The 11,615-nt window shown below is 56.6% G+C and overlaps 1 protein-coding gene across 1 annotated transcript; it reads left to right on the top strand.

The window, feature by feature from the left end:
• The first annotated feature begins 3,171 nt into the window (after positions 1-3,171).
• On the top strand, positions 3,172-7,420 carry MSX1 (msh homeobox 1). The gene is made up of 2 exons (XM_032135857.2): positions 3,172-3,878; positions 6,217-7,420. Exons 1-2 carry the CDS (start codon positions 3,410-3,412, stop codon positions 6,657-6,659), a joined length of 912 nt encoding a protein of 303 aa, XP_031991748.1. The 5' UTR covers positions 3,172-3,409; the 3' UTR covers positions 6,660-7,420.
• Positions 7,421-11,615: the final 4,195 nt, after the last annotated feature.

The following is an 11,615-nucleotide window of genomic DNA, read 5'->3' on the forward strand; positions in this document are numbered from 1 at the left end:
TTAGAGCTGGCGGCGAGATAACAGGCTCAGCCCCCGGGCCTGCCTGCTCGCTGAACCCCTGGGCCGGGAAATCGGTAAAGGCCTAGACAAAAAATAACTCAGAGAAGGCTCCCTCTCACTGCCCCTCTAACTCGTGCCTTTCCTCCCGCGGGAACAAACAACGCTCTGGGAAACAGGCAGACATTTTATTTCTTTTATCTGACTCCTTTCTCTTGAGACTGCCGGCACTTTTCTCTCTCAATCCAGGGGCAGAGCAATGGGAGAGCCCCGCGCTCTTCTGACACGGAATCGAGTCTGAACCCGCTTCTCTGCAGATGCACTCTTCTCGCCTAGCAACGTTTACACGCGGTTAACCCGCCGCGCGGGGCGACAGCAGACAGGAATCCAGGCTGAACCTATAAAGAAGACACCGTGGCGTTCAGACTCGGCTCGGGAAGCCGAGGGGCTGGCTGCGGGGCCGGGGCTGCGGGGCCAGGCGATTTGCTCCCTGGAGGCAGGGGCGCGACTTCAAGGGCCCGTGCGCCGGGTGCAGCCTTTGATCCGGCCGCCGCTGGCGCCTTAAAACAACATCCTCGTCTGCCTATTAGGCGCGCTGAGGAATCGTGACACATTGTTTATCCCCGCAATTAGCGATGCGGCCCTTTTCAGGCCGCCCGCCCCCCGGCCCCCCCGCCACCCCCCAGCGCGGCAGAGTCCAGGCCTTGCTGCGCTGCTCAACTGCGACCGCCGCAAGCTCCACACTAGCCCCCGCTGCACCCTGCGGCTCCACTCTCTGAGTTCAAGCCCCCGCTCAGCCCTAAAGCAGGGGTTCTTAACTGGAGGACTCCAAGTGGGTCCAGAGCCCCTAAAGTTGTCTGCACCGTTGCTTGTAATGTGTTTTTGTAGATGTGCATTTTTCTAGGGAAGAAGTTCTTGGCTGTACCAGATTCTTGAAGAGACCTGGGAACAAAACATTTGGAGAAGGAGGGCAAGGGCGGAACTAAGCAAAGACTCGAAAAGGCACACTGCTCGCTTTTTAAATGGCCCCAAAAGCAGATAGGCCTCTGTTTCCTCTCCCCCTTTAACCTGGCCGCAAAGGGAGATTCTGGCTGGGCGCGGAGGGGGTTGTTCTGGCGAGAGTTTGATTAGAAAGGGAGCAATAGAAGTTCGCCGTCCTGGAATCGCTTGAACCCGGGAGGCGGAGGTTGCAGTGAACTGAGATCGCGCCATTGCACTCCAGCCTGGGCGACAAGAGCAAAACTCCGTCTCAAAGAGGAGGAGGAGGAGGAGGAGGAGGAGAAGGAGGAGGAGGAAAAAGAAGTTGTTGTTCGCCGTCCTGGCTGGGCTACCAGCAAGGTATTTGCCCTACAGCCTTGCTCAGCCTCAGCGAGCTAAGCTTCAAAATTGGGTCCTAAGCTCTTCTATCCTTGTACCCTCTCGGGCAAACCTCCGGAGGCCCCGGTGCACCGCGCGTCCAGCGGCCCAACCTGAGCTAGAAGCCCCAACCAGTGCCCAGTGCCTGAGTTGCAGTCTTGGGTCCGTTAGAAACCTGGAGATGCGCGTAAAATTCAGATGCAGGTATTCGCGAACTTCCCCAGGCCTCAGCATATCTCGGCGGCCTGTGGACAGATGGGAAGCTACCAATCGCTCCGGCGTCCGCAGCCCGACCCCTGCCGCCAGACCCCGGACGTCTTCCGCGTAATAAAATTCCCGCTCTAATTCATTTTCCCTAATCTGGACGCCCCTAATCTACAGCTTTTATTGCGCCCATTTAAAAGTCGAGGGAATTCGCTGTCCCTCCGCGCTCGGATAATTACCCCTAAATGGCCACGGCAGCCCCTTGTGTTTCCTGGAGATTAGAACCCCGCAGTCATCAATGGCAGGGCCGAGTGAGCCGCCAATCACCTCCGCTCACTCCCTGAGAGCCACTGGCCTGGGCCGCGGGAGGAGACGCCATAAAGCGACAGGCGCAGAAAATGGCCAAGCCCCGACCCCGCTTCAAGCAGATCTTGCATCTCCCCTGACCCCAACTCATTTTTTCTGTTTTTATTATTATTAACAGCGAACATTAAATGACGTTTTCTCCGAAATTGGCAAAATAAAAGTTCTCAAGTCCCACACCAGAGTCCACCTCCAGGAACTTTCCTCTTTTCCCGGCCCCCTCCCCTAAATGTGCCTCTCGCCTCCAGGATCAGCGACCCACAGATAGGGACATGTCATTGTTTCCGCGGACGCGTTGTTTGAGGTCACGTTAAGGCCAGATCAGTGTTTCACTGACGATTCTGTTGGTTTTATTTCAGTAAGTTCTATATCAAAAGGATCTGGCAGCTCCTTTCCCCGCCCGGGCGCTATAGGTGTTGCGACCCTTGGCACAGAAGTTCACAGTGAGGGTCGGGTGGGGGGGGGGGGCAATACACATCGTGTATGAAAACCGACTGCAGATTCTAGATAATCTTACGTATTCTCACATCCTTGGCACCACAGGAAGCTAGCTTCTTCCCGCAAGGTTTACTTCAGCTCTGAGTTAGAGACAAAGGCCCACTTTTACCTCGAGGTAAAGTTTAGAAGATTTGAGAACAGGAAGAAAATGAAGGTTTGGTTTTGTTTCGTTTCTTGAAAAGAAGTTAATAGTATGTCTTTCTTCTAGGATAAATAGCCATGCGTATTTTTAAAAAATATATAAAAGGAATGCGTAAGAAATGACCTCAACTCAAATTATTGTGGTAGAAGAGGGGGGGTCAGATAGTGGAGAGGGGCACAGGGAAATCCAGCCACAGACTAAAGAGAAAGGTAAAAGCAGCAGTAGAGGAGAGAAACAAGGACGGGGGGGGGGCGGGAAGAGGAGCGGAAAAGAGGACTGAGGAGGGGAGGGGAGGAGAGGAGGGCAGAAGAGAAGGAGCGAGAACAAGGGAAAATCCCCCGGGAACACAGAAAGATAAGAGACCCAGGGGGACTCCCGCAGAGAGGGCCTCCTAGGCTTCAGCGCAGAGGAAAGTTTCCTCGGCACCCCCTCTCCTCCCCTGCCCTCCGCCGCCTGGGCCCTGCCCTGCGTGCCCCCAGGCCCAGCGCGCCTCCGGGCGAGTTCCCAGGAGCGCGGCCCAATGGATCGCTCCGGGCCCGCCCCCTCGCGCGCTGATTGGCCGCCGCCGTGCTGGCCTCGCCTTATTAGCAAGTTCTCCGGGGAGCCGCGGCAGGGCCCGGAGCCGGCGAGTGCTCCCGGGAACTCGGCCTGCGCGGCGGCGGCGGCGACCCCGGGCCAGGCCCAGCACGCCGGAGCTGGCCTGCTGGGGAGGGGCGGGAGGAGCGCGCGGGAGGGTCCGCCCGGCCAGGGCCCCGGGCGCTCCCAGAGGCCGGCCGCGCTCCCAGCCCGCCCGGAGCCCATGCCCGGCGGCTGGCCAGTGCTGCGGCAGGAGGGGGGGCCCGGCTCTGCATGGCCCCGGCTGTTGACATGACTTCTTTGCCACTCGGTGTCAAAGTGGAGGACTCCGCCTTCGGCAAGCCGGCGGGGGGAGGCGCGGGCCAGGCTCCCAGCGCCGCCGCGGCCACCGCAGCCGCCATGGGCGCGGACGAGGAGGGGGCCAAGCCCAAAGTGTCCCCTTCGCTCCTGCCCTTCAGCGTGGAGGCGCTCATGGCCGACCACAGGAAGCCGGGAGCCAAGGAGAGCGCCCTGGCGCCCTCCGAGGGCGTGCAGGCGGCGGGTGGCTCGGCGCAACCACTGGGCGTCCCGCCGGGGTCGCAGGGCGCCCCGGACGCGCCCTCTTCACCGCGGCCGCTCGGCCATTTCTCGGTGGGGGGACTCCTCAAGCTGCCAGAAGATGCGCTCGTCAAAGCCGAGAGCCCCGAGAAGCCCGAGAGGACCCCGTGGATGCAGAGCCCCCGCTTCTCCCCGCCGCCGGCCAGTGAGTAGCCAGAACCCAAGCGCCGAGGGAGGGGGCCGGGCGGGGTGTGGGACCCGAGGCCTCCTGCTGGCCTCCGGCGCCTGCGTACCTGCAGCCAGTCCTAGGGAGCCGTGGGCTGCAAGGCCGGGTCTTGCGCCTCCCTCCACTCCCACCCAGGAAGAAGGTTCCAGACCTTCTCGCCTTGGCCCGGAGACGCTGCGGGTGGGAGTTAACGGATAGGACACCGATGTCTGGGCACCCTGTCCTCCTGCCCCCACCAAACGACCCCGGGGGTCCATGATTCCTCATCTGATCCCAAACTCTGTTTCACCGGCTTCAGCCCAGCGGATGAATGTGTGTGGTGCGGACATCTTCCCCGCACCCGGAGTTTCACTTTCTCGCAGTAGGAGCTGGTGTCCCCTAGCCCCTCTTCCCTTTCAAGTACCTCTTTGCCTAGAGGTTCCGAAGCTCCTACAGAATTCTATCTCCTCATGCCCTTTGAGTTTGAGGCAGATAGTTGGTGCTTTGGGCGGATGGATGATTCAGGGGTGGGGACATTCAGGTTCCAGTGGAGGAGGCGGGGCACCAAGTCAATTAGGGGAAGGCGCCCCCTCTAATCCTATCGGAAGCTCCCAAAAGTCTAGGACTGAGCCATTAAAGTGGATTCCAGGTGCCCAAGGCGGTTCGCTCCAAGGCCTCACGGCCCCCTGGCTGCTCTACTCAGAGAACACGCTCGGAGATATTTCAGGAGCACGGGAAATTCCCAAGTTTTCCTCGTTTCCTCCGATTATTTTGCTCGGCATAATAGCAGCCAGATTTCAATGGCGTGATGCTGAGGAATGATTTTTATCTGGGGATTAAACGTCTTTGAAAGGCCAGTCCCTCCCTAAGCCTAATGGCCGGAGAAGGTGGCCCCGCTCTGGGTTGTCGCCGCTGAAGGGAGTGACGTTTCTCTCGGCGCCCGCCCCTCGGGCGGCCCGGCGGAAAGCTAGTTGGGGGCCAAGCGCTTCCCGGACTCCCGGTGGCCTCCAGCGGGGAAGAAGCGGGGTATTAACACGAGATTTCGTTTGACTCACATCCTGGTGGTCTGAAAGTCCAAAGGATCGTTGTGTTTTCTTTTTTTTTTTTTCTGTTTATAGTTGTTGTTTTTTAGAGAAGTGTGAAAAAATGCATACTTAGGCAAAACCCGCGTGGTGAAACATCTTCGGTTTGAATTCACTTTCTGCCAGGAAAGCTGCTGCATAGGCAAAGTGTCCTTTCCAACGCTTAGGGCCTTGGGCCCCAAGACCCCAAAGTCAAAGCGATCCCGGCTGTGTTGGGAATAATTTGTTCCACATTTTATCCGGGGGCAGTCCCCAGCGGACCCCATCCCCGACCTGCACTAGTCCTGCACTCTGATGCTTCTTCACTGTCCACCCTTGAGGTTTATTTTGAAGCCAAAAGACAAAGACAGCTGGGCATGTCGGTGTCTGCTGACTATGACACAGGTGGAGGGGAGAGGCGATCTCAACACTCCCCCACCCCAACAACACCAACACACACACACACACACACACACACACACACACACACACACACACACGTTTGAGTGGGGCCAGAGGGCCCTGGCGCCAAGGGTGAACGCGATCCAACAGAGGACTGAGACAATCTAAAGAAAAAGCCCATTAGAATAAAGCAGCCCCTCGTTCTCCGCTCCAGATGACACTTTCTATTTCTAAGAGAGCTGGCCACAGTGCACCTTCCATGATGATCTGCGCTGCTCCACCTCTGGTGTGCGGGAACTACTCCTAGAATCCCGTAGGAGCGAAGTGTTCCGGGGAAAGTGTAGAATTTGATTTGGATTCTATGCCACAAAACGGCCTAGCCCCGCACTGAAGCACTCCGTGGGCACTGATAAATGTTTGGCCAACACGTAAAACTAAATGTGCCCTTGGGCTGGGCGCAGGGCCTCTTTCTGCATGTTTGGTCAACTGTATTAACATCCACCTTTCCTCTGGGTGGCCCTGGGAGGAGGCCCGCCATGAAGGCCTTCCTAAGCCACCAGGCAGCACAAAGGTGACTCCACATCTTCCCAGCTGTTTAGGCCTAAGATGTGGACATCGAGGCTTCAACATGGGTATTTTTCTCCTGGAATCTTAGTTTCTTCATTTGCAAAAAGTAGACAGGAACTTCTCCCCTGCGGGGTTGCAATAGAAATTGGAGAAAATATATTTCAAGTGCCTTGCACAATGTCCGGCACCGAGGCACTTGGCGACACTCAATATCTGGTATTGTTTGGCTATTATTACTACTTCTTGGGCTGATTATGCTCCAACGCTTCTCTCTTAACCCCTTGCTGTTTTTTTCTTTCGGCCCTCAGGGCGGCTGAGCCCCCCAGCCTGCACCCTCCGCAAACACAAGACGAACCGTAAGCCGCGGACGCCCTTCACCACCGCGCAGCTGCTGGCGCTGGAGCGCAAGTTCCGCCAGAAGCAGTACCTGTCCATCGCCGAGCGCGCGGAGTTCTCCAGCTCGCTCAGCCTCACTGAGACGCAGGTGAAGATATGGTTCCAGAACCGCCGCGCCAAGGCAAAGAGACTACAAGAGGCAGAGCTGGAGAAGCTGAAGATGGCCGCCAAGCCCATGCTGCCACCGGCTGCCTTCGGCCTCTCCTTCCCTCTCGGTGGCCCCGCAGCTGTAGCGGCCGCGGCGGGTGCCTCGCTCTACGGTGCCTCTGGCCCGTTCCAGCGCGCTGCGCTGCCTGTGGCTCCCGTGGGACTCTACACGGCCCATGTGGGCTACAGCATGTACCACCTGACATAGAGGGTCCCACGGTCGCCCACCTGTGGGCCAGCCGATTCCTCCAGCCCTGGTGCTGTACCCCCGACGTGCTCCCCTGTTCGGCACCGCCAGCCGCCTTCCCTTTCACCCCCACACTGCTCCAGTTTCACCTCTTTGCTCCCCTGAGTTCACTCTCCGAAGTCTGACCCCTGCCCAAAAGTGGTTGGAAGAGTCCCTTAGTACTCTTCTAGCATTTAGATCTACACTCTCGAGTTAAAGATGGGGAAACTGAGGGCAGAGAGGTTAAGAGATTTATCTAAGGTCCCCAGCAGAATTGGCAGTTGAACAGAACTAGAGGCCGTGTCTCCTGCATAGCTTTTCCCTGTCCTGACACCAGGCAAGAAAAGCGCAGAGAAATAGGTGTCTGACGATTTTGGAAATGAGAACAATCAAAAAAAAAAAAAAAAGAGACGAGCAAGCCAGGGAGATGAATCCTAGCTTCTTCCATTGGAAAATTTAAGAGAAGTTCAACAACAAAACATTTGCTCTGGGGGGCAGGGAAAACACAGATGCGTTGCAGAGGTAGGTTGAAGGGACCTCTCTCTTACCAGTACCAGAAACACAATTGTAAAATTAAAAAAAAAAAAAAAAACTCTTTCTATTTAACAGTACATTTGTGTGGCTCTCAAACATCCCTTTGGAAGGGATTGTGTGTACTATGTAATATACTGTATATTTGAAATTTTATTATCATTTATATTATAGCTATATTTGTTAAATAAATTAATTTTAAGCTACAAAAATTATCTCTTTACTGATTGAGTCTTTTATTTTAATTTTGCTTCTTGCTATCTCTTTATGTGTACAGTTGCTTTTCAGTTTGATGGTAGTTTTACGCCAGTAACTTTGAAAGGTGATAACAGGGTATGCAGGGATAGAGGGGGGTGTCTTTTTGAACACACAGGACAGATCTGCATTAGGAAAGTCAAGTGGAGAGTTGAAGCAATTACCTAGGATAATTAGGCTCAATTTTCCAATTCACTTTAAGCTGAAATCGACACTTACTCTGGCAACCTATAAGCAACTCTTGCTTTCTTTCTCTCCTTTTAACCTGTCTATGAAAACAAAGCAAATCGCCCAAATGGTTTGATGACTATGGACAGCTAATCCAGACAATTCCCACCTCCGCAAATCTGTTTTTCCCACGGGAGGCCAGGTGGGGGATGGAAGTCATTGCGTTGCCTCTCTAAATTACCCCCAGTGTAGACGCGGTTTGTGGAACTAATTTCGAGCTGCCAGAATATAAGAACCTTCTCACCCCCTATTCTGGCCGCTAAAAACAACACAACCTAACAAAGTTTACAGAAAACCCAGGGCCACCTTCCGCTCTCGCCTGGAAAGTCCTCTGCAGGAGCCCTGTTTCCAAACCCTCACAAACTCGGTTTTTCTTAAGATCAGTCTTCCAGGAGAGTATATTTGAACACGCGCCAAGTTTAGCTTTCCGGGGAATTCTTCAAGGACGCTGAATGCAGAAGATTACCACCTGGTAAATAAAGCCTGTTAAGCTCCAGGCACCGCTCTGTTCTCTTTCGCGTTCGGGTGGCGGCAGACCTGCGCATCCCTCTCCTCCTTCAGCCTCTGTCCCGCGGTGGGCCGCTCCTCCAAACTCCACGCAGGATAGCGCCGGACAGTCTGCATTAAGCCGTTAAGGGGAAGGTCAGTAGACTCAAGATGGTTCGAAACCTGGGTACCTGCGTCGGACTTGGGCAGGGGTGAACAGCTCCACAGATGGAGACGTTAAAAGCAGAGTCCCAAGCGCAGCGCGCGGTTTCTAGCCCCAGGACCCTGAGGTCGGCCTAGGAATTCCCAGCGAGACCAGGGTTGCGGGAACGCGCCCTGGGCAGGTTCTGCACGGGCGCCGGGCATATTCCGGGGCATCCTGGGCTTCAGATCCTCCAGCCTCTGCAGCTCGGCCAAAGGTTCTGTCTTCCCTGGCTGGAGCTGCGTTATAAACTTGTTACAACCCCGCTCCTTAAGAAAGAAAAGCTTGCTGTGGGGGGGGGGGGGGGGGGAGTTTCGCTCTTGGGAAGCCCCGGAGTTGTTGCCCTCAGCCTGGGAACTTCTAGAAAAGCACCAGAGCCCGGGTCTGGGCCTTTTTGCCCCCGAAAGGGGAGCTATGCATAGCAAGGTCTCAGACTTCCACACCACGCAGCTCTCTAAAGGTGCTTTAGTGCTGAAGTGCCTCGCCGCGTTTTTTTCTTTTCTCTATAAATTAAGTAACCCTCGAATGACTGCGCGCAGGACGCCCGGCTCTGGCAAATCTAGGTTCTTTTCTGGAACACGGTAGAGACGTCCTTGTCATGGGGTTAGTATTGAACTTGAAGTCAGAGAACCAGTGTGGTTCAATGTGGATCAAGCCCTCCACTTACTATGAAAGATCACATCATCTCTCTGCACCGCCGTTTTCTCGTCTGTGAAATGGGCCTTGGACTCTTCCCCCTACACCCCAGGATTTGGCGGAAGTGTCGACAAGCCCCCGCGCGGGAGGGCACCCAGGGAATACCGGGTGCATCTGACTTTTCTTGGCTTTCTGCGCGCCCGCAGCACTGAAGTTTTTTCCGCGCGTCCGTGATAGGGAAATGGCAGGGCAGAATCGGATGTCTCCCCCGGCCCCGGCTTCAGGGCCTCCTGGCTCCTTGGAGTTTGGCAATTTAGGGTAGAGGCAAATTTAGAGCAACATAATTGCCGTAATGAGCAACGGCTCGCGCTCTGCAGACGCGTCGCGGCTCCAGCGAGGCGGTAGCTGCAGGCGAGGCGGGCACGCCTCCCCGCCCCCTCCCTGCGCCGCAGCCAGGGTGCGAGGGCCCCGCCGCCCTGGGACCCCGGCCCGCGCGCGCCTCCGCCTCTGGCTGCTGGCCTTGGATAGGGGCTTCCTTCCACTTCTGGGCCTCCGAATCTCCCCATTTTTGTTTCTGTCCGTCTAGCCCGTTCTTTGCCCCCCCGCCCCCTTGTTTCCGCATTCCCTCTCTGAACAGGGTGTGCACACAGAAGGTGCTCGATAATTGTTTGCTGGATCGGAGCGGCGCGCTGGTGTGGGGAGAAAACCCAGAGCCACAGTCAGCCGGGTCCGGCCGGAAATCGCGGCTGCGCTCCCGGCACTGCTTCTCATCCATCCCGGTCCTTCGAACTCGGTTCCCTGGTTTATCAATCGAGGGCGGAGTGGGCAGGGGCTTCCTGGGCCTGTTCCTTTAGGACCAATTTCCTTCTCTGGCAAGAAACGTGGGATCTACCAGGCGGAGAGGCGGGCCACCTTCCGCGCTGGGAGGTAGTGATGGAGCAGTCTGCACTTACAGCCTACTGTGTGCCGGGAGTTCCCGCTCACGCTGACTCCCACCAAACCTAGGAGATTTTTATAGCGCAAAGGAGTGCGGCTCAGAGAGGTGATGTGGTTTTCCCAAGGTTACACAGTTAATGAAGGACATAGCAGGAATTCCAACCCGGATTCCACTCGAGGATCCGACTTTTCCCCCATTGCCCATCTCCTTTGGTTGAGGGTCACCTGGTACCTGAGCAGCTCTCCCGCGAAGTGCGCGTCGCGCTGGAAAACGGAGCGCAGAATCTGGGAACTAGTTCTGAATTTAACTCCTTGCGCTCTAACCACGAACAGGCACTGTCCCTCGAGGAATGAGAGGGGCGTCTCACCGGCCCTGCACGCTGTGAAAGCGTTTTCGTTTTGTTGGGGAGGAGACGGAAGCCTCATTTTACAAATTCAGCTTCTGACCACGCAGTCAAGACCAAAGCAGTCTGTGGCGTGGAAGCGGGGCAGAAACGAGGTTACCTGGTGGCAAGGGACCTGGAGCGCCTCGAGCTTTGAGCATAGGTCCGCAGGGCGCGGGCAGTTGGGGACCGGGAGGCTGGGGTGGGGCTGAAGACCTCGCGCTAAGAGCTCCTTATTTTAAGGTTAGTTTCTCGGATCGCTGAACCCGGGACTGAAGGCCCAGATTGAGCAGGAGGCCCAGTGAGGACAGTTACTGGTGAGGAAGGGGCCCCGAGTGCGAATCCTGCGGCTGCGCCCTCCTTAGTGACCCAAGGCCGGGAGGTGAGCCCAGCCCGGTCCAGGCCTGCGCCCCGCCTAGAGCCCTCGGGGGCGCAATAGGAAGCGGCGAGGAGAGGCCGCGGCCGCCTTTCAACTCTGCGGCTGGCGCCGGCCTGGCCGGGCCCCCGAGGCCGCACGGCCTCCAAGGTTCCGTCCCGCCCTCCCAGCAGCTCGCATCGCCCCACAGTGGAACAGTCCCCAGGCCCCGACGCCGGACGCCCTGGGAAGCCCCCGACCCCCAAGTGCCACCACCAAGTGCCCACTCTCCAGAGCACTCCCAGGCCCCCACTCCAGACTTGTGGAATTTTTTCCGCTCCACTCAACAGCTCCCACGCCTGCCGCGCACTCCGCCCCCTTCCCAGGCCTAAGGGGACCCTGCCTCCACCTCGCCTGCCTCCCCCACAGCGCCCTCCCGCGGCCATCAGCTCACAGCCAGCTCTCCCAGCGCCTGCTCACTGTAGTTCCGGTGCTGGACGTTGGCCTTGGCTCCCTGCGTGACGAGTAGATCCTCAAGTGCGCACACGCACACGACCAACACACGTCATCCACACGACATACCAACACACACCGAAACAGACACACATGACACACACGTGCAACACATATGTATAACCCATATGCAGACACCAACACACACGGTACACACAAACAAATCAACACACATCACCCACCACACATACCTAGCACATACACACAAGGCTGACAAATACAAACACAACACATAAATCAACACATATCACCAACACACCCAGCCACGCACAACCAACACATGCTAGACACAAAACCAACACACACCCAACACCCACAATCAACACTCACATCCAACACCCACAAGCCCTAGTTATAGAGGCAACCATATACACTCAAGGCCACTCTCTAACATCTCTACAGGGGTTCTGGTG

Source organism: Hylobates moloch, unplaced genomic scaffold, assembly GCF_009828535.3.
Source record: "Hylobates moloch isolate HMO894 unplaced genomic scaffold, HMol_V3 SCAFFOLD_17, whole genome shotgun sequence".
NCBI lineage: Eukaryota > Metazoa > Chordata > Mammalia > Primates > Hylobatidae > Hylobates > Hylobates moloch.

Excerpts from the sequence above, each read along its gene's own strand:
- MSX1 (XM_032135857.2), top strand. The coding sequence starts at position 3,410 with ATGGCCCCGGCTGTTGACATGACTTCTTTGCCACTCGGTGTCAAAGTG. Across the intron at positions 3,879-6,216 it reads CTTCTCCCCGCCGCCGGCCA|GGCGGCTGAGCCCCCCAGCC; the intron begins GTGAGTAGCCAG and ends TTCGGCCCTCAG.